At 46.4% G+C, this 22,812-nt stretch overlaps 1 protein-coding gene across 2 annotated transcripts in view; it reads right to left on the reverse strand.

Annotated features, from left to right (window-relative positions):
- The window catches only part of DTD1 (D-aminoacyl-tRNA deacylase 1), a 110,413-nt gene that overhangs the window by 61,320 nt on the left and 26,281 nt on the right, over positions 1 to 22,812 (reverse strand). For both annotated transcript variants that reach the window (XM_082359589.1, XM_082359587.1), the window contains exon 4: positions 20,468 to 20,574. In XM_082359589.1, coding sequence (XP_082215715.1) covers positions 20,468 to 20,574 — 107 coding nt within the window. The remainder of the gene's footprint in view (positions 1 to 20,467; positions 20,575 to 22,812) is intronic.

Below are 22,812 nucleotides of genomic sequence, written 5' to 3' on the forward strand. Positions count from 1 at the left end.
TTTATTCATTTTCCAACTCATGATTACCTTTCAAAATAATAATGTGCCAAAACTAGTTATTTGTTGTCTTCTTGATGACAGCCATTCTGACAGGTGTGAGGTGGTATCTCATTGGTGTTTTGATTTGCATTTCCCTCATGATTAGTGATGTTGAGCATCTTTTCATGTGTCTATTGGCTGTTTATATGTCTTCTTTGGAGAAATGTCAATTCAGGGTCTCTGCCCATTTTTTAATTGGATTGTTTGTTTTGTTGCTATTGAGCTGTATGGTTTCTGTATATAATCTGGATATTAACCCCTTATCAGAGATATCATTTGCAAATATCTTCTCCCATTCAGTAGGTGGCCTTTTCATTTTGCTGATAGTTTCCTTCACTATGCAAAAGCTTTTTAGTTTGATGTAGTCCAATTTGTTTATTTTTGCTTTTGTTGCCCTTGCCTGAGGAGACATATCCAAAAATATACTACTAAGATCAATGTCAAAGCATGTTCTGCCTATTTTCTTCTAGTTTTATGGTTTATGATAAAGACTTATGATTAAGTCTTTAATCCATTTTGAGTTTGTTTTTGTATATGGCGTAAGAAAATGGTCTAGTTTCATTCTTTTACGTGTAGCTGTCCAGTTTCCCTAATACCATTTATTGAAGAGGCTGTCTTTTCCCCATTGTATATTCTTGCCTCCTTTGTCATAGATGAACTGACCATACAAGTGTGGCCAGGGTGTGGAGAAAAGGGAACCCTCCTGCACTGTTGGTGGGAATGTAAACTGATGCAGCCACTATGGAAAACAGTATGGAGAGTCCTCAAAAAATTAAAACTAGAACTACCGTAAGATGCAGCAATTCCACTTAGGGGTGTTTACCCAAAGAAAACAAAAACACTAATTGAAAGAGATATATGCACCCCTATGTTCATTGCAGCACTATTTATAATAGCCAACATATGGAAGCAACCCAAGTGCCCATCAATATATGAATGGATAAAGAAGATATAGTATGTGTGTGTGTGTGTATATATATATACATATATATATATATATATATATGTATATATATATACACACACACACACACACACATATATATACACACACACACACAATGGAATATTAAGCCGCCATAAAAAAGAATGAAATCTTGCCATTTGCAACAACATGGATGGTTCTAGATGGTATCATGTTAAGTGAAGTAAGTCAGGCAGAGAAAGACAAACACCATATGATTTAACTTACATGTGGAATCTAAAAAACAAACAAACAAAGCAAAACAGAAACAGACTCATAGATACAGAGAACAAACTGGTAGTTGAGGAGGGAGGGAGGAGGTGGGAAAAGATGAATAAGACTGAGGTACAAACTTCCAGTTACAAAATAAATAAGTTACAGGAACATAATACACAGCGTAAGGAATACAGTCAATAATACCATAGTAATTTTGTACGCTGACAGATGGTTACTAGACTTATCATGATGATCATTTAGTAATGTATTTAAACGTCGAATCACTACGTTGTATACCTGAAACTAACATAGTATTATACGTTAACTATCCCTCAGTAAAATAGATAGATAGATAAAGGTGATCTTACCAAAAAGAACACTGTTAATACCGATTAATGCTCAAAAAAGGAGGTTCTTTTAACTTTGTAAGGCACTTTCATTTGCATATGATTCCCTTATTAACCTAAACTTTTACTCAACAAAATTGTTTACAGCCTGTCAAACACAGACAATAACTTCTAACTGTGAGATACAGAGGCTCTGGAGATGGGCCAGTGATTCCCAGAACCTGGAGAAATACAACAGAATAAGTAAGCCCTGAAAGACGGCTTTGCAAGCAGCTACTGAGGATTCTGGTCAACACCATCCAACTTTTGGGGAGAAAAGGAACACACAGACCTGTAAACCTCAGTGCAACTACAAGTGAACTGAAGGTCAATGGCAAGGACATGAATCCACTTCTAGATCAGCTGACTCCTGAAGGACCAAACGTCACCCACTGGTCTGTTTGAACAGACCATGTTATAAATCAGAAAGATGGTAGTTAAGGAAGTTCAGTCAGAAGAAGCCTGAGGCAGGATGACCTAAAAGACTGTCTTCTGTTGGAACCCAGCTCACTCACTTAGTGGCCGCGTCCCATGACCTTGAACAAGTTAATCAAGCAGAGAATTGAGCTTCTCCCCTCTCACGGTGGTTGTGAGGATCATACGCATGGATGCAAAGCTTAGAAACTGTTAGTTCTCAACTTTGTTTTTATTAACAATGACAGTCTGCTATTTATTATAATCCTCCTTCATGTATAATAACTTCATTTTTCAAAAGCAAGGTTTACTTTTAGAGTTATACATTTCTCTACCCCTCTCCCTCAAAAAATTCTCAACACTTTTTTTTTTTAATTTTTATTGGAGTATAGTTGATTTACAATGTTGTGTTAGTTTCAGGTGTACAGCAAAGTGATTCAGTTATACATATACATATATCCACTTTTTATTTTTTTTACATTCTTTTCCCATTGGGCTATTACAGAGAATTGAGTAGAGTTCCCTGTGCTATACAGCAGGTTCTTATTAGTTATCTATTTTAGATATAGTTCAACACTTCTTTTTTTTTTAAGCATTTTATTTTATTTTTAAAATTTTATTTATTTTTTTAACATCTTTATTGGAGTATAATTGCTTTACAATGGTGTGTTAGTTTCTGCTTTATAACAAAGTGAATCAGCTATACATATACATATATCCCCATATCTCTTCCTTCTTGCGTCTCCCTCCCTCCCACCCTCCCTATCCCACCCCTCTAGGTGGTCACAAAGCACCGAGCTGATCTCCCTGTGCTATGTGGCTGCTTCCCACTAGCTATCAGTTTTACATTTGGTCAACACTTCTTTTTTAAAAAAAGAAACTTCTGGAAAGAACAGCAGAGCTACTATGCAAAGAGAGAAGAGAGTTTAGAAGTTGATGACTCCGTGTCTAGCTAACTTGTAAATAAGCAGACTGGCTGTCTGTTGAGCTGATTTACCTCTCATATTATTATACGCCCCTGGTAAGTAAAATTACTTGTATTTCATAAGCTGCTTTCATTTTTTAGCATATTTTTATTTCACACTCAAAACACCAAACTCAACTTTCAAATATTCGTATACATTAGATCAGTATTTAAGTTCAAGCAAAGATAATTCATGAATCTGGTCACTATTCTTCAATTAATATTAGGTGACATGGTACTCAGGCAGAATATATTTGTTAAATGCCACATCCTCAAAAATTACATTTCTGCTCAATATTATGTAACAACCTAAACGCGAAAAGAATTTGAAAAAGAATAGATACATGTATACGTATAACTGATTCACTTTGCTGTACACCTGAAACTAACACACCATTGTTAATCAACTATACTCCAATATAAAATGAAAAGTTTAAAAAAATTACATTTCTAAAGCAAGTCAGCCAACACCTGCTCCGAGCACCTGTCCTCCAACCCCGGTGCCACTGTCCCTCCCGTCTGGGGGTGCCCACAGCTGAAGGGGCCAGTGCACTCCCCAAAGAGACCCAGGTGCCCGAGGGGGCTGGGAAGGTTGACCCTGTGAGGGGCCCTCTACCTGGCATCCTTGACCTCATGTCCTTCAAGACTACACCCAAGATGAGGTACCCACACAGCGACACATTTCACAAAGCTGGGCCCAGGAAGTCACTGCATGCATCCCCAGAAGGGTCTCCTCACCCCTCACCACCTGCCGAGGCCTCCAGGCTGCACCTGGCTTGGTCCAAAGGCTGGATGGGCCCCTCCAGGCTCAGCCCGCTGGTTCCCAAACAGGAGCCAAGCAGGAACCAGAAAGAAAAAGCACTGCCTAAGGATCTGATTGACTTATTCTTCCTAGGAGCTCCTCTACCAGACTGAAAACATAAAACAGAAATGAGACTTTTCCCTCACCGCTTTAAAGAATATTTCACTCTTACAACTATTATTTTCCAGGTAACATTTAATGAGAATCCCCCAAAATGCCTAGAAGTGCACTTAATGTTAAGGATGGGGATATGGGGATATATATATCCTTATATATGCATATAAGGATATGCAACGACTTGAACACAGAATCACTCTGAGTGCCCACACGCCGTCCCCTTGGCCACAGCTGCTGATGGTACCACGCAAGTTCCAGCTCAGCTGACAGCCAGGACTCCCCCCCTCAAGCAAGCACTGAGGGTCTTTTTGGCCCGGGGCCTTCTCAGAAGTCACGGGAACCTGCTGGCCTGCCTGGAAAGCCAACAGGGTTGGGCACCAGTAGTTAAAGGCCCCATCTCCATCCTCTGGACAGACAACCCCGGAGGGCATTCTTCACCTTTTAATAAGTGGGCTGGTCAGAAGTACCGCAGATGCACATCTGTCTCTGTATAACTGTAAGAATCCGCTGAGCCCCATGCCCTAACTCTTTGGAGTGGCTCTTGGTCTCGATCTTGTGATGCCTCAGAAGGAGGATTTCTTACCAGATCCAACAAGAACAGTGGTTTTCAGCATTAGCTGCATGTTGGCTTCTCCTGGGGAGCTTTGAGAAGCTCTGATGCTCAGATCACCCCCCAGAAACATCACACTGACCTGTCTCAGGTGGGGCAGGCTGCCTAGGGCTCACCGTATACGAGGACCCAGGAGTTCCAACCTAACCAGGAATACAGTCGGCGGAGCCCCGCAGGGAGGGCCAGAAGATGCAGAGACTCTCAAGGGGACCAGTCTTGAAAGGTTTAAGATAAATCCTCTCTTTACAGACTGGCGGCTGCCAGAAACGTGGGGTGGGGGATGGGCAGAGTGGATAAAAGGGGTGAAAAGGTACACATTTTCGGTAATAAAATAAATAAGTCCTGGGATGTAATGTACACCATGGTGACTATAGTTATTAATACTGTACTGCATAGTTGAACGTTGCTAAGAGAACACATCTTAAGAGTTCTTATCACAAGAAAAAAGAAATGTGTAACTATATATGGAGATGGATGTTAACTGGACTTGTGATCATTTCACAATATATACAAATATTGAGTCATTATGTTGTACATCTGAAACTAATATAATGTCATGTGACAATTATATCTCAATTTTTTTAAAAAGATAAATCCTCTCTTTACCAGAATGTATGAGAGATGGCAGGTCCCTGAGAGTGGGAGGCAGATAAATGAACTACATACCAACAGATAGTCTTTGCTTTTATATAAATGGAATCACACTACATGTATTCTTTGGAGATGTGCTTGCTTCATACAATAACAGAGCTGCTATGTTTTTCACACAAGTTCATAGATCGCTACTGCGTTCAATTTTTAAAACGAACCAGCCAGTTGTCATAACACCTTTGATGAAAACCCACCTCGTGCACGCTATCTTTATTACAAACCAAACTTCTCATAGACAATTGGTCTCCCTTTCAGGCCTCTCATCTCCTTGGTGATAGGTTTCTTGCTCAGCCAGCACCATCTGTTTTTATTAACTGTAACGTTGTAATACATTTTATACTTAGGAAGGCCAGTACACTCAGTGAGATGTTTTTTAAATTACATTTATCTCTTTAATTCCACTGGAATTTATTTTAAGGTATAGTAAAAAGTAAGGATGTTGGGCTTCCCTGGTGGTGCAGTGGTTGAGAGTCTGCCTGCCAATGCAGGGGACACGGGTTCGAGCCCTGGTCTGGGAAGATCTCACATGCCGCGGAGCAGCTGAGCCCGTGAGCCACAGCTACTGAGCCTGTGCTCCGCAACAAGAGAGGCCGCGACAGTTAGAGGCCTGCGCACCGCGATGAAGAGTGGCCCCCACTTGCCGCAACTAGAGAAAGCCCTCGCACAGAAACGAAGACCCAACACAGCCAAATAAATAAATAAATAAAAGAACTGTCTAAAAAAAAAAAAAGTAAGGATGTAAAATGATTAATTTTTCCACAATTGCCAACCAGTTGCCCAATTACTGCTTATTGTGAAATCCCTCCTCTGCCCTTAATGTGTAATGCCTACTTTATAACATGTCATATTCTTACACAGTAAATATCAAATATTCAATTCTGAACTGCCTTCCCTTATTCGGTGGAAGATCCCTGCCCTTTGGGAACTTATATTCTAGCAGGGGAAATAAACCATAATTTTTTTAGGTAACCGAAAGTTACAGTTATAATATTTTAGAAGGTGATAAATCTTAAAAAAAGAGCAAGAAGTGGGGCGGGTAGGAGGCCCTGGAAGTACATAGCAGGCTGGGGTCAGGGGTAGGCTGCAGTACGATGCTGGGTGATCAGGGTGGGGGCTGGGAGCATGGGTGCTGGAGGGAGGAAGAAGAGGAGCAGACTGTAATATGACAGCGGGCGCAGGGCTGACTTCACGGGCGTGTGATCACAGCAGGCACACGGGGTCTCGTGCTCAGAGGACCTGCACTTGGTCCACTGCTCTGCCACTGCCATCGTGAAATTCTTAATCATTTTATCTTCGACTCCTGTGTTTTGCAGCAGAGTCCAGTGGGACGAGGGAGCATGCGCGTGAGCAGAGCAGATGTGCACACGACGTGTGTCTGCCGCCCCATCCACACACAGCATCCTGGAGCACACGGTGTCAGGGAGCAGGTGTCAGGTGAGCGTGTCAGGTCCAGGACTGAGGAAGCGGGGTGCTGACAGCCTGGAGAGGCCACGATTCCCACTGAACCAGAACTTGCTTTGAATGCAGAAAGCAGGCGATAGTGTTTAGGGTGAAGGTCTGACGTGGCCACTCCGCTCTCACCCTTGTCCAGAGAGGGCTCACTTCCACCCTGGTCTCTTTCAGGGCCTTGGGGACAAATGTGAGTAGGTACCCATTACACTGGCACTTCCCGGCCTACAGACCCGCAGCAGCAGCCTGAGATCCCAGACGGCATCACTTCAAAGGCCGAATACTCTGCATCCCTAGAAAGGATGCAGGAAAAACCCTCAGGATTACTATCCACACCGGAATCCTCATGTGATGACTGAAACACGTGATGTCCACTCTGCTGTATGCTAAAATGCTGACACAGAACTTCAAACACACGGACGATGAATCCCCGGGAGCCCCAGATGAGCTTCCTGGTTGTGGTTACTATTGCTGCCACTGTCTTTCAGGATGTGAGCCTTTTTCTCCTTTTTCTACCCACAATCCAGGTATCAGGACTTAAAAAGTGAAAGCCACATTCCCACCAAACACAACTTCAGCCAGGAACAGGAGTCCAAAGCAGTTTAAATGTTAAGAAACCTCCGTGGTTCCCTTTACTCCACTATTAATAGACAGGCCAGGAGGAATGTTATTCAGCATTAAAAGCAAAACCCAGGAAACACCCACCGACAGAACACAGAGACTTCACTTCTAGGTACTGAGACCAAGTCTCTCTCCTAAACTTGTAGGAGCTGGTGTTTGAGTGGATCACGCTTTTCTACTCCTGGTGGGAAGACACAGCCGGCCACACGCTTGCTTCCGGCCGAGGCTGTAAACAGTCACGGACTCTGCAGTCCACGGTGGCCCGCAGAGCTCTCCCTGCAGGTGTGGGTGGGGATCAGGAGACAGCGCGTTTCCATTTCCACAGGTGAAAAACGAGACGCCTCAACAAAACTCAAGAGGCTGCCTGTCACTGCCGCGTCTCTCTAAGCCCTTAATTTATGGACTTATTTATCTTCGGAGAATTCTGTTTCCCGTGGCTTGTGAAGCCAGCTGGGCTCTGACCTGATTCCTTCCCTCTCCTTCCCTTGATTTGCCAAACGTCACATGTGAGCACAGAGCTGATTTATCACAGGTCTATGCTGGGGCCTGAAGCAGGCTCGGAATGAACTCCTGAAGGCACTTTTCACGTCACCTGACGCCAGAGCCAAGGAACAGACCCAGCTGAGAGGTGAGTCTCCCCAGGGGCCAAGCAAGTCTTTCAGGTCCATTATCCTTAACCTTCGGTGATTCCTCCTCCTGTCTTGTTTCATTAAATTCTATTAAGAGAGACATGAAGGAAGACTAAAAGGAAAGTTGGCTACACCTATGTGGTAGTTTATTCCCAGTTCACATCTGGGTGGTAGGCCCACATTTTCTGCTTTTTAAATCTGACTGGTTTTCCCAAAATACCTCTCTCTTAATAAAGCTACACACTTTTTTTTTTTCGGCCGCACTGCACGGCATGTGGGATCTTAGTTCCCCAACCAGGGATGGAACCCGCACCCCCTGCATTGGAAGCTCGGAGTCTTAACCACTGGACCGCCAGGGAAGTCCCTAAAGCTACACACTTTTGAGGCAATTTCATCATTAACAATAATTCTCACTCAGTGAGACAGTAACGTTGAGCAAGTGTCAGTAAAACTCCCATTTACTGACTGGGATGACAACTTTACCAACTTAAAGATTCTAGACCCAACATTCACATTGGCTAAAGTTGAGTGTTGTTATATTACTCTCCATACGTTCAGCATGTTTGAAATATTTCAAATTTAAAAAATAATAATAAAAGTCTGTTGCCTCGAAAATCTACATCCACAAAAGAAATGTAAACAAGGATGATTTTTTTTTTTTTTAAGAGATTGGAGTTTATTTATTTATTTATTTATGGCTGTGTTGGGTCTTCGTTTCTCCGCAAGGGCTTTCTCTAGTTGCGGCAAGCGGGGGCCACTCTTCATCACGGTGCGCGGGCCTCTCACTATCGCGGCCTCTCTTGTTGCGGAGCACAGGCTTCAGAAGCGCAGGCTCAGTAGTTGTGGCTCACGGGCCTAGCTGCTCCGCGGCATGTGGGATCTTCCGAGACCAGGGCTCGAATCCGTGTCCCCTGCATTAGCAGGCAGATTCCCAACCACCGCGCCACCAGGGAAGCCCCAAGGATGATTTTTGCATCATTGTTAGTAACAGCAAAAAACTGCCAACAACCCCTAAGTCCATCAAAAGGAGAACAGCTAATCAAAGGCAGTGTATTCACATGACAGAATCCTGTCTTGCAGTTAAAATGAATGAACTAGCTGTAGACGTAACAACACAAACAACATTGCTGGTGGGAAAAGCAGCCTGTTTCAGGACAGTAAATGTAGAACAATACCAACAATACCATGGAGGTCAAGGGCATGTGCACACACACATGCATGCACACACACATGTACACACATGTACATACATGTGCATGTATGTACACACATCCATCCTGAATGTAATCCTAAGGAAACCCAAATTGAGAGACATTTTCAAAATAACTGACCCGTACTCTTCCAAAGAGTCAAGGTTATGAAAGCCAATGAGAGACCAAGGAACTAACGTAGAATGAAGGAAACTAAAGACGTATGACAATTGAATGCAACATGATTCTGAACAACTGCAAAAGACCAGCTATTGGGATAACCGCTAAAACATGAATGGGGTCTGAGGACTGGATGGTACTAAAATGCCAATGATAGTTTTTCTGATTTTTTTTTCGGCCACACCACGCAGCTCATGGGGTCTCAGTTCCCCAACCAGGGATCAAACCCGTGCCCCCTGCAATAGAAATGTGGAGTCTTAACCACTGGACCACCAGGAAATTCCCTAGTTTTTCTGATTTTAATGGATGTTTGGTGGTTCTATAAGAGAATGTCTTTGCTTTCAGGAAATATAGACTAACATGTTCAGGGGTGATGGGGTATCAGGTCAGCAACTTACTCTCATGTGGCTCAAGGAAAGTCACTGGTACTGTTCTTCCAACTTGCCTGCAACTAAAACCTTACGACATTCACTTTACACCATATATAAAAATTAAGTGAAAATAAACATGAAAGGCTAAATTATAAATCTCTTACAAGAAAATATAGGAGGAAACCTTCATGACATTGGATTTGGCAACAATTCCTTGGATATGATACCAACAGCACTGTCCACAAAAGAAAAAATAAATTGCACTTCATCAAAATGTAAAACTTTTGTGCATCAAAGGATACTATTAAGAGTGAAAAGGCAACTCACAGAATGGGAGAAAATATTTTCAAACCATATACCTGATAAAGGGTTAATATCTAGAATAGATTAAAAAAAAAAAACTCCTACAACTCAACAAAAAAACAGCCCAATTCAAAAACGGGCAAAGCACTTGAGTAGATATTTCCCCAAACAAGACACACAAATAGTTATTAAGCACATGAAAAGATGCTCAACATCCCTGGGCATTAGGAAAATGCAAATCAAAACCACAATGAGATATCACCTCATACCCATTAGGGTGACTATTATTTAAAAAAAAAAAAAACAGGAAATAACAAGTGTTAGGGAGGATGTGGAGGAATTGGAACCCTTGGGCACTGTTGGTGGGAATATTAAATGGTGCAGCCACTGTGGAAAATGATAGGGCAAATCCTCAAAAAATTAAACAAAGAATTATGAATATGATCCAGCAATCCCATTTCTAAGTATATACCAAAAAAAAATTGAAAGCAGGGTCTCAAACACGTATTTGTACACCCATGTTCATAGCAGCACTATTCACAATAGCCAAAAGTGGAAATAACCCAAATGTCCATCAACAGACAAATGAATAAACAAAATGTGGTCTATACATACAATGCAATATTATTCAGCCTTAAAAAGGAATGAAATTATGATAAGTGCAACAACATAGATGAACTCTGAATACATTATGCTAAGTGAAATAAGCCAGGCACAAAGACAAATATTGCACAATTCTACTTATGGTGGGTCTCTAGTAGTAAAAATCAGAGACAGAAAGTAGAATACTGGTTACCAGGGGCCGGGGGCAGGGGAGAATGGGGAGTTAGTGTTTAATCAGTAGAGGATAGTTTAGGAAGATGAAAAAGTCCTGGAGATGGATGGAGGTGACGACAGCAAAACAATGTTAATGTTCTTAATGGCAATGAACTGTACACCCAAAAATGGTAAAATGATTAAAATGGTAAGTTTTATGTATATTTTACTATAATTTTTTAAAAAACCATATGACATACACACACCAACAGATACCATGTATTTTCTATGAGTATGTGTAAAATGTGCGTAAACATATTTTTATTAAGTCTAGAAGAAAACATATGGAGCTTATTAATGGTGTTACCTCTGGGAATGAAAGATTATAGTCAAAAGCAACGTTAAAGTATCTTAAACTTCTGGTTAAACGTCTAATTTTTTAAAAGATATTGATTTTATATATTATATATAACAAAAAATGATAATAAAGATGTTATTTTATGGGCTCATGAGAAAAACAGAAGACAAGAAAAGAACTGTTTCCAAAAAAATATCTTTCTACCCAGGAATACTATAAAAACTTACTAATAAAAAAAAATAACATTTCTGGGCTTCCCTGGTGGCTCAGTGGTTAAGAATCTGCCTGCTAATGCAGGGGACACGGGTTCAAGCCCTGGTGTGGGAAGATCCCACAGGCCGTGGAGCAACTAAGCCCATGCGTCACAACTACTGAGCCTGCGCTCTAGAGCCCGCAAGCCACAACTACTGAAGCCCGCGCGCCACAACTACTGAACAAGAGAAGCCACCGCAATGAGAAGCCCGTGCACCACAATGAAGAGTAGCCCCCGCTCGCCACAACTAGAGAAAGCCTGCACACAGCAACGAAGACCCAACGCAGCCAAAAATAAAAAATAAATAAAAATTTTTAAAAATAATAATGATCACATTTCTAACCTGGTACTTTCCAGTCAATACACTGCTGGCACGAAATTTTTTAAATGACAATAAGAGACTCTTCCCTGTAGAAAATGAAGGGGGCAAAGGGACAACATAAAATGAAAAAAAAAAAAAAGGAATCCACAGGGCATAAGGCCAGATGAAGTCTGGATTTTGAAATGAAATCTTATAGAAACTGTCCTTATTCCCCAAGGTTTCATGAGCCAGCAACGACACCGACAGTTAACAGCGGCCTCTGCCCTCCGAGCTGTCAAAGAGCCTTGCCTCCCTGACAGACCCTGGCTCAGCCCCCCCGTGGACACCGCGACCCCATGGGGCAGGAGGGGTGGAAATGCAAACAAGGCCACAAATTAGCTCTTCCTGTCCCACAGAAACGGAAGCTGCAGGCTGCACTTTCACAGTTAAAAATGGAAAAAGAAACTGACTTCACATTTTACGGAAAGTCGTCAAAGGAATACATTTTCTGTGAAGAATCTTCATGGAAGAGCTATTCTTCTGCGTTTCATATTGACAAAAATAACGAAGGCTGGGGAACAAGGCAGGCAAAAGCAGCCGCTGTGAGATTCTGGATCCGTCACCAGCGAGGGGTACCCGGTATCCGGGCTGGACCACCTCCTCCAGCCCTGGAGCTGCTGCGCCCTCCTGACAATTACTCCCCATAATTCCTAAGAGCAGTGAACACCGGGAGACACACTCTTCCAAAAATAAACCCTTTCTTTTCTCTGACAAGCTCTGAACTCTTAGAAACTGCCCTGACAATATAAGCTAAAATGGTACATATAAATCAAATTCAATATAAATGTTGATTCTTGGGCTTTTCACAATTTCTTCTTATAATTAAAGTTTTTTGCATTAAGGGGAAAGCTGGGCCATAGTGAAGCATCACGCTGACCTGAAGACAGGGAACTGAATGCCTAAAATCTGCTCTTTTTGAACCACATCAAAAAGAGGTTCTGGTTTAGCGTCCAGCTTGTGCCCCGGGTCACTCAGGACCAGGGCAAGTGTCACACCCCTTGATGTCGAAATGTCTGATCTTAACCTAGAAACTCAAAGAAGCTCGGAATCCCCTCACCGTCCTGCATGGAAGGCAGGAATAGGGCCCTTCCTGTAGTGACCGGTGGGGGCTGGACTTTGCAGAGTGTCCTGACGTTCACACCACGGGATAAAAGATTTCCAACACGAGTCTTTTCTAGGGAAGCTCCGCTGGGGGTGGCAGAGCGCCAGGGCGGCCGAGACCCTCCAGGGGCGTCCAGATCCTGTCCACAGCTCTTGGCCACCAGCTGCAGGACCTCCTAAGTGCCCCCCCACCTCTGCCCCGGCCAGCTCTACAATCCAGTCTCAGCCAGCTCTGTGAACACACACACACACACACACACACACACACACACACACGTAACCCTCTAGTAACCCTCCAGCTTGCTGCCAGTAAAACCCACACTACTCACCCTGGCCGTGAGGCCGGGGTCATGGCTCTGCCTTCGCGTCCACTCTCTCCCTGCACCCCCGACCTCCCCCTACCACTCCCGGGGCTCTGCACCCGCCAGCCCCTCCGTCCAGCACACTCCTCCCCATCTCCACGTGGCGGCCCCCCCAGCTCAGCATCCGCACCCCCAGCTCCTGTGCTGGAGGTGGCCCCTCCCAGCAGCCCTCTCTACACTTCTCCCAGCTTTGATTTCTTTATAATATTACAGTTTTAAATTATACTTTCTTGTGTATGTTTCCCACTAGAATGCAAGCACCATGAGGGCACAACTTTGCCCAGCGCTGTTCGCGATGCCAGGCCAGCAGCAGCGCGCACCCTGTGAGTACCTGCTGGGTGGGCAGATGAGTGGGTGGTAGGTAGGGGAGTGGACAGATGGATGGACACAAGGGTGGAAGGATAGATGGAGAAATGAACAAACAAACTAACAAAGGAGAAACATGGCTGGTATTCAGTCCGTGGACCACACCACGCACTGAGGGCTCAAAGGCAGGAAGGCCTTGCCTGGATGGCACTGAGGTGAGCGCCTTGGATGAAGCACTGTCTGAAACAGACCTTAAAGATGGGGAAGACAGCAACAGGTAAAGAGCGAGGGAATTCATTTCAGGGGGATGAACAGAAACACAATATTCAAGAAACAGTAAATAACCTGCAGGAAACGAGTCCTACAGCTCAATTCCAAAAGCCTTTACCATAAACCCAACAAGTAATGCACCATAAAAGATGAACGTTTAACAATGTCCCACGTGTGTTTAAACAAAAGTGATTACTCAACTGCCCATGAGGCCTCGACATCATGCATCTCATTAAACTGCAATTCTCCAAGCAAAGACTGAGGTGCTGATCGTCCCGGGTTTTTATTCTAGTCCAATCAATAAGCCGACCAGTGAGTAAGGCATTCCATGTCTGGTACCCGAAAAACCAAGACAACTATAAATTGCTTTTCAACTAAAAACTCTAAGAGGCTACAGCACTACAATCTCGCCCACACTGAGGGTTCATCTCTCTTAAGAAACAAGTTATTCCACTAGCACAGGCCTCAGTGCCGCTCAGCAGAGGGCCTGTCATCCGTCACGAACGTGCTGAGCCGCTGTCACTCTACTGGCTTTTCCTGACACATCTGTAATTGCGTTGAGAAGGCCCCGTGCCCTGGGAATATTTCCATCACCGCTGGGGGGTGGGGGATGGGTACTGAGGGGCGGTGATGAATGACAACGGCCTCATATGTGACCTCAATAATCAAGCCCAGCCAGCCTGCTTCCTGGCAGCTGCAGTAACACAGGTTGTAAAGTATTTTTAGACATTTCAGCTGGGGATGGAGCGTGGCGCAGAAGAGACCAACGCCTGGAGCAGATTAAAATGGCAACGTCCGACTGTCCAGTTGCCTCCAGCCCAGCAGTTCTTCTACATCAGTGTCCTTGCGGGGCACAGGAAGAACTGGTTAAAAACACAAACCTGCTACTCTTCTGCCTTCCACGTCCAGACACGCCAGGAACTCGGATGCAGAAAACCTGGGGGCGGGGGGTGGGGTGGGGTGGTGTCCAAGACTCCTCCCTTTAATACAAACCTTCGGTGGCTTAAAGTCGGTGGTCCTGAGTGACTCTGGTGGAGAGAGAATAGTAATCCTTGAACCCAACTGCCCCTGGCCCCCCAAGCATCTTCACTTCCTTGGGGCCTTCGGAGGGTCTGATGAAAGCCCTGGAACCTCCCAGCAAAAGCACTGGCGCGCACAGACACAAAGAAAACCTGGGTGAGCCCAGGGTGGTTCATGAACCCCTAAAAGCCCACTTGACCCAATTCACACCCCACCCTCCCATCTTGACCTTATCTTTAAGAGCAATCAGATTCAAAAAAAGATAAGCCCTTGGTCAGTCAGGCTGACAAATGTTGGCAAAACACCTCTGGGTAGTTAAGGGTTTTATTTATTGAGCAGTCCTTTTTAAAAAAATTATAGGAAGAGCTTCACTTTTTATTTCTTTGACTTCCAGATCATTCTTCTCTCTCTGTTAGTAACGCAGATGTTTGAACAAGGCTTCCTACAAAATACCGCTGACTGTCCGAACGTTTTTCTACAATTACCCAGGACTATGAAGCTCCTAATAAATTAGCTAAAAAGCTAAGAATTCCCAATTATAATCCTGAGTCTGGATGATTACATTACTGCTGTGCTCAATGTATAATCCCTGGCAGGATAAACTTTACCTCCCTCCCTTGGGAATAAAGAAAGATGCTAGTTAATCTTCAGTAGGCCAACTCAGTAACGTAAGGAGTTTGTTTTTCTAATACATCCCCAAATGAGATTAGAAGATTAAAATAACTAAGAATTTGCCCAAAACACATACACAGGAACAAACAAAGCCCTTAAGCCTTAAATGCACTAACCCATTAGTGCCCTGAGAGAGTTATTTTAAGCAAAACAGATGTTTTTCTCTAGTTGGAGATTAAGAAATGTTTCATGTGTCGAAGGTGGAAGAGGAGAAGATTGCAGTTTTTAATTTACCAGCCATATTCCAATAGCAGGAAACAAACTCTTTTCAGTTTTCACAATTTCGGTGACCCATTATGGATTGAAGAAGCAAAGATGAAGGTGAGTCGACTGATCAATTCATCAATGGGTCTCCAGGCAGAGCCAGTCATGTATCTCTTGGAAAGGCTTCTTTTTAACTCTATGGTATATACTGAGTTTGGACAACCATCTATATAAAAACAAATTAAAATGCTAAAACAAAAGCAAGCCCTTGCAGCTCCCCAACTCGGAAGAAGCCAGCCTGGGTGGAAACTTCTACGAGGCTCCCAACCCTTCCGACCAGCCAGACACACATGCCCCGGGCAGGGCGCCCGTGCACCGATGGCACCCAGCAGGGGCCCTGGCTGCTCGAGCAGAGAAGCCCCCCAGCCTCCATACCCGACCCCTGGCCAGACGGTTATGCAGGAAAGTGGATGTTCGCGCTGAAAGGATGAGAAAACCAGCGGTGATGCCCGCAGCCCCAGCGGTCTGGCAGGTGCCAGCCCTGCCCTGTCGGGAAGGCTTCCGTGCAAGGTGAGGTCCCGGGACTCAAGGTCACCAGCAAACCCACGGTGACACGGTGACAAAGATGAACACGAGCAGCAACAAAAACTCTGTGATGAAGCTCTTGCTAAGTTCCCACTTTTGTCTTAGTAACACTTCAGTATAAACAAGGCAGGACCCTCAGTCATCATTTGTCCAATAAATCAACGTGACACAATGAACCACCGACTGGAGTGAAGGACAGGATCCAGTGCCACTGTGGCAACCAGACCCAGAAGCTCACTCTGTGGCCCGGCTCAGGCCACACAAAACCCCACGCTGACACCAACAGAGACGGGGGAGTTCGCACCAGAGTTCAAGCCTAAAACAGGACGAAAAAGGGAGTACGTACATTTAAGTAAACGTTCTTCCATGAAGAAATGCAAACGTACAGACATCAGTATAACTCTTCCTTATATTCAGAACGCTTCTCGTCAGACCGTCCCTCATACTGAACTGTGCGGTAACTCAGACCCACCTTTGTGCACCTGCGGTGGGGCTGCCACTTGTGTCCTGGCCTGTCCTCCGCTTCACCTTCTGCATTCTGCAGCACGTGTTACTGAAAAGTACGGGTAAATGAGGCTGACCGGCGTTCCCTCTGCACCCCCTCTCTAGCCCACACATTTCCTCCTGACCCCACAGATGACCCTACAGAAGCCACCAGTGTCTCAATCTCGACGTCCCAAGGTTTCAGGGCAAAGGGATGGGTGCTTGCTGATAAGACGAGTGCAGAGAAAGTTACAGGCCAAGTGAGGGTGATAATCAGAGAAGCATGAAATGAAAAGCTCTGGCACCATTCTTCACTGGTCAACTTATCCCAGAGATCTGTCAATAAACACATGAGCCAGTTCAAGGATGTGTATTTGAAAGTTCATTTTTTCATCTCCTTCCAGCCTTTCGATTCAGTGAGGTTTACAAGCCCACTAAATCAATGAAAATATAAATACTTAATGGCAACACTGTGAACTAGGTGGGCCCTGGGCCCCAGGAAAGAGCCCTCCAATTACGAAATGCCCTCCTGGAGGGGAGAAGCCCCCACCTGCTCTCACCATGTGCAATCCCAACCCCATGAGACTCAGGAAACCTCCCCCCTCCAAGGGAAAGCAATTAAGATGAAAACAAGAGCAACAGTAAGCTTCTCCCCTCGGGCGGACTGGCAAGGGTGTTGAAATTTCCCTGTATCTAGCCACCCACGGAAGAACTCACGCACTAGCCGATCTTCTCTACGTTATAATCAGGATGTTCCTGCCAGAACCATGTTCTTCCACAAAAGTGCCACGGGGAAGACAGCCTCCGTCTGGTGGCTCTGCTACTGCTTCCACCGCCTGTTCTTGGAGGGCTGTCCCTCAGAGCGAGCACTACCCCTCTTCTTCCACTTTCTCTCCGTCGGGAACATCAGGGGACCCACGCTGCAGCCCCTACTGCGCTGGGCACGGTGCCCATGCAGCCATGGGAAACATGCCGGGGCCGCCACTTCCAGACACGAGCAGAGACCTGGTTAAGGCGGGCACACAACTAGTTGCCTTTACCAGCCCAGTCTTCACCAGCAGTAGTTGCATCACCCATAAATAGAGCTCTGGGACTCTTAAAAACAGGAATTTAGCCCTATTTCAAGTGCAAGTTTGGAAACAACAACTGAGAACGCCTCCTCCCCCCACCTCACATCCTTAAAGGTCAGCAAAACCACCAGTCCCCTGGGAGTCCAGGCCAGCTCTGTGGCGACGGCACTGCCAGAAGGACATTCACAGACACACAGCTCACGGGCCCAGGACACACGACTCCAGAACAAACTGCACCCCAGGCTCAGCCCCAGGCAGTGAAAAAGACTCAGAGCAATGGGACGAGTGGCTGACGGGGGCTCACTGGGGTTGAGGGGTCAGAGGATACCCTCCGAGGAGGAGACAAACGCTGAGACAGAGTCCAGAGGCAGGGGAAGCGGGGGTCTTGAGGGGGCTGGTGCAGAGCAGGCCGTGAGCCAGAGCAGCCGGGCACGTGGCTCAGGTTGGAACCCAGATGCCTCTGGAAGGCACTGAGGGGTTTAAGGCAGAGCATGAAGTGGTGTGCCTGTGATGTGTCCCAAGTTGTCAGACACTGTCCTTCACCCCCATCACTGTCAAGAACCTTCCAGGTTTATGCTGCCCTGAATCTGTCCCCGGAGCAGGGACCGGGTCACGGCACTTCCTCCCCCCCCAACACACTGTCACACACTAAAAAGACACCTGATGCCTAAATACACACACACACACACACACACACACACACACACACACACAAAAGGACCTACTGTAGAGCAGGGAGCCATATTCAATATCCTATAATGAACCATAATGGAAAAGAATATGACAAAGAATAGATATATGTATATGTATAACTGAATCACTCTTCTATACGGCAGAAACTAACACAACATTGCAAATCAACTATACTTTGATTAGGAAAAAAAAAAGCACACACACACGTTGTTCATTTGTTCAGGTTTAAAGAACCTGTATTTTAAAACACAACACAAAAGTGAACAAATCAGCTATAAGCCCGAAGAGGAAACCTGTTCTTACTGAGAGCGGAAAGGCAGACAGGCCACCCCCAGAGCCCCCTGTGCCTGCCTATCGGTACCTCCTGACAGCTCGGGGACAGAGATCTGGGCAGTTTATAGGGTCTGAGGCTTCTGGAGTCCATTAACTAGAACAAGTAATTGAAATTGACTCAGGACAATTCCTGCATTTGAAGAGAAAGCTCCTAAAAGATTCAGAACTAACGAAACTAACTTTCTTATCGTTAACAAGTTAGCATGGCCTGTTAATAAGTTTAAATGGTGTTTTTTTCTTTACGGTAAAGAAGAAAAGAGGGGGTGCTTGCTCAAGAAGGTTGAAGAGCCTAAAGATTTCATGTATTGTTCTATCACCTCTAGAAAAATATTTAGAATGAAAAAAACTTGACTAAATTTTCTCTCCAAATACAGTTGAAGCAGAATAATAAATCAAAACAACAAAACAGTGATCAAATAAAAGCAGAGGGAGAACAGCCAGGGGCAAGAGGAAACCGGGAGAGGCCGGTATCCTGCGAAACCAGGTAAAGATGAACCTGTCAAGTGCACAACCTCAGTGTAACCACAGGGAAGGAAACGGAGGAACATTCTACAGAACCAGCAGACCAGAGCCACGAGGACCGGGAAAGGCCGTAAACACCACGTGGGATCCCAGACTATCCTGAAACAGATGAAGGACACTAGAGAAAACTAGTGAAACTTAAGTAAGGTTGTAGCGTAGCCAACAGCATCGTATCAATATTAACGTCAACATTTTGATGAGCAGACTGTGATTACATAAGACGGGAAATTTAGGGGATGCCGGGTAAAGGGCGTATGGAAACTCTGACTCTTTTCAACTTGCCTGTAAGTCTCAAGTTACATCCAAATAAAAAGTTTAATTTTTCATGTGGACTTTTCACTTGTGATTTTCTTTCATGTTATCAGTAATTCCAGGAACCTCAATTATCACCTTTCAAGCCCAGCACTACTGCGCCAGATGTGTTCCTGCTTCTCTATCAATCCAAAGAATCAGTAACATAAAAGAAAAGGTCTGTTCCCCTTGGAAATGATGACTTTGAACAGGTCACAGAGCTTTACGTTTCCATAATGCTCCCCGCCACCCCTGCATCCTTCCACTTCAGTGTCCCAGAAGGCGGGGGCGGGGGGAGAACAGGGCTGCCCGCCCCCAGCTCTCACTCCTCCTGCCCTCCTGCCTCTCGAAGGCCATTGAGCAGCTGCATTAATTAAAGCCTTCAGAAGTGCTAAGCACCTATGAGAAGCACACAGCTCACGAGGACTAGCACAGATTTCCGTTCTCTATTTTAATTAAATTTTTTCTGAAAGCTTACAGAGTTGGCAGCAAATCCAGGTCAGACGTCGCTTTAGAAAAATAAGGATTTACAAAGACCCTCAGGTGGCACATCTACCCACACCTGGGATAAACCCACTCCACGCAACCGTTCCGCACTCGGGAACCGGGTCCGGCCGAGGCGAGCCGTGCCGCTCCTCTGCTGCCACCCAGCGGCCTGTGGGCGCCCAGACACCTCGCCCGGGACCGGCCTGGAGGAGGCCTGAGCTCTGGAATGGAGTCGGGAGGAGGCAAGGCCGCGGCACAGAGGAGACGCCGGGCAACAGGTGCTTTCTCCGGAAGGGATGTGGCAAATAAACTCCGGGTTACTACAGTGAGGCGTTTTCTCCACCTCAGACTCAGAAGTGCTCCAGGAACTAAATCAAGGCCAAAAGATGTTACCGGCTCCCAGGGGACAGACCCGACCCTTGACTCTGGGCTTACCTGCTTTGGGTCGGAGGTAGCAGCACCAGGAGCCGGAGATTCCAGTTCTATGGTCACAGGCCCATCGTTCTGAATGTGAACTTGCATGTAGGCACCAAACTTGCCGTCTGTAAGAGCAATTCCAACGGTCACAAGAGTTGGAGACCTCACATTAAAGCTGACCTCGATCAGTGTAATCAGAAACCCGGGAGCAGGACCACCCAACTCCCCCCTCTGTGCCCCCAAGTAAGGAAAACACAAAACCACACGGCAGAGGTGCCTCCGCGTGCCCTGCAGACCTGGCAAGAGGTCAGGGTCGGGGAAAACGTGGGTTAACAGGCCTGTGAGACACTGAGAAGGTAAAGTGTACAACCACTGTGGAGGTCAAGTTCAAGCTGAACAAACCCTACAAGCCTGGAATTCCACTTTGGGGCGTCTGCTCTAGACTCTCGTATCCAAAAGGAGACAGCCAAGGGTGTTCACTCTGGCAGTGTTTATAAGAGAGAAAGTGGACCCAGTGTGACTGTCCCAGAGGGGAACCAATGCAGAATCTCAGCCTGAATTCTCCCACAGAATACCATTCAGCGGCCACACCTGTCAATGCAGCAAATCTCAAACCCACAATGTGATCTTTAAACAGTGGCGAGGGGCTTCCCTGGTGGCGCAGTGGTTGAGAATCTACCTGCCAATGCAGGGGACACGGGTTCGAGCCCTGGTCCGGGAAGATCCCACATGCCGTGGAGCAACTAGGCCCGTGAGCCACAATTACTAAGCCTGCGCGTCTGGAGCCTGTGCTCCGCAACAAGAGAGGCCGCGATAGTGAGAGGCCCGCGCACCGCGATGAAGAGTGGCCCCCGCTTGCCGCAACTGGAGAAAGCCCTCGCACAGAAACGAAGACCCAACACAGCCATAAATAAATAAATAAATAAATAAAAATTAAAAAAAAAAAAAAAATTTAAACAGTGGCGAGGACACATCAGTGCGACACCATTTAGATGGTATGTTCAAACACCAAAACAAATTCTATCACTTGTGGAGAGAGATGCATGAAGAAACAAACACGGCAGGAAGACGAACGGCAAAGGCAGGGCGGTAGTGACATCCACACGGGCGGCGGGGGGCGGGGGCGCCGCGGGGCGGTTGAGAGACACGTGAAGCACGAGACTGCCTGGCCGGTGAGCCCCCGGTGTCTGTTCTCTGCATGTTTCCTAACGAACATTTTTAAACAAATTGAACACAGTAGGCAAAAAGCTTAGGAGGCTCCCCCAGAACAACCTCATACACGGCCCTGTGAGCGGCCCGCGGGCCCCTCTGTGTAAGATGCGGAGGGGGGTCCCTCACCTTGAGGCCAAAAGGCAGGTCAACCTACAGAAGGTCCCACAGGCCAGAGAACCGAGGGGACCCCTCGGTCCTCGCAGGACAGGACTGCCCAGAGCTGGGGGCCACTCGGCTCCCCCGGTCCCACGTCCCGCCTCGCCCCAGCGAGGCTGCAGCGCCATCCTGCTCCCCGGGGTGCGTCCCCAAAGTGGCCACGGACCGCCCCAGAAATGAGCGCCTCTCCATGTCCTATTCCGAACCTTCTAACCCAAACCCACTCCAACTGTGTCTGATCAATCAAACTGTGTCTGATCAACCCCCGAATGCTGAACGACGTTCTTCGCAAACGACGCTTGTAAAGAAAGCCCAGCACACGCTCTGAGAGCTGGTGCCGCGCAATCATCCGAACGTTGCCTCCACCCACCCGAGAACTTCTGATGTGCACTGGGTCCAAACGCAGCCGACGACACATGCGGACACCTGCTCGAGTGACTGCACACCGTTCCTGATCAACCCAACAGGGAGAAGGTGCCGGGTCCGCAGAGTAAAGACAGTGTGAGCCCTCGGAGTCCGAGAACCATCAGGAGCCCTTCTGCTCCCTCCCACCATGAAGGAGCAGAGAGAGGGTGAGATCCATGCCCCGCTGAAAATGAACTCACAGCAATGAAGCGCCAGGCTCGGTGCTGGAGACCAGAAGACCCTGCTCAGCTCAGGGGCGCGGACAGCCCGGCACTCGTGACCCAGGGTCTCACAGGGGACAGATGGGTGCAGGGTGGTGATGATGCGGCACCGTTCAACCCTGAGGAATCCCGACCCTGGAGGTCGGAGTCCCCCCCTTAGGGGATGGGGAGGGAATCAGAGGGGCTCCCTGGAGGAGGCTCCACCGGGTTCAGGATGTGAAGGGCAACAGGACTTGGGCCCAGCCCCCAACCAGCTCCGAGGCCTCGGCGTCCCACCTGCACCACAGGGAGAACAACCTGAACCCCTGGGTCATGGTGCAAGTTCAAGGGGACCGAGCACAGAAGCGCTCAGGGCCGTGGCCGGCACGT

The sequence above is a fragment of the Balaenoptera borealis genome (assembly GCF_965194805.1).
Source record: "Balaenoptera borealis genome assembly, chromosome: 16".
In the NCBI taxonomy this organism is placed as follows: Eukaryota; Metazoa; Chordata; class Mammalia; order Artiodactyla; family Balaenopteridae; genus Balaenoptera; species Balaenoptera borealis.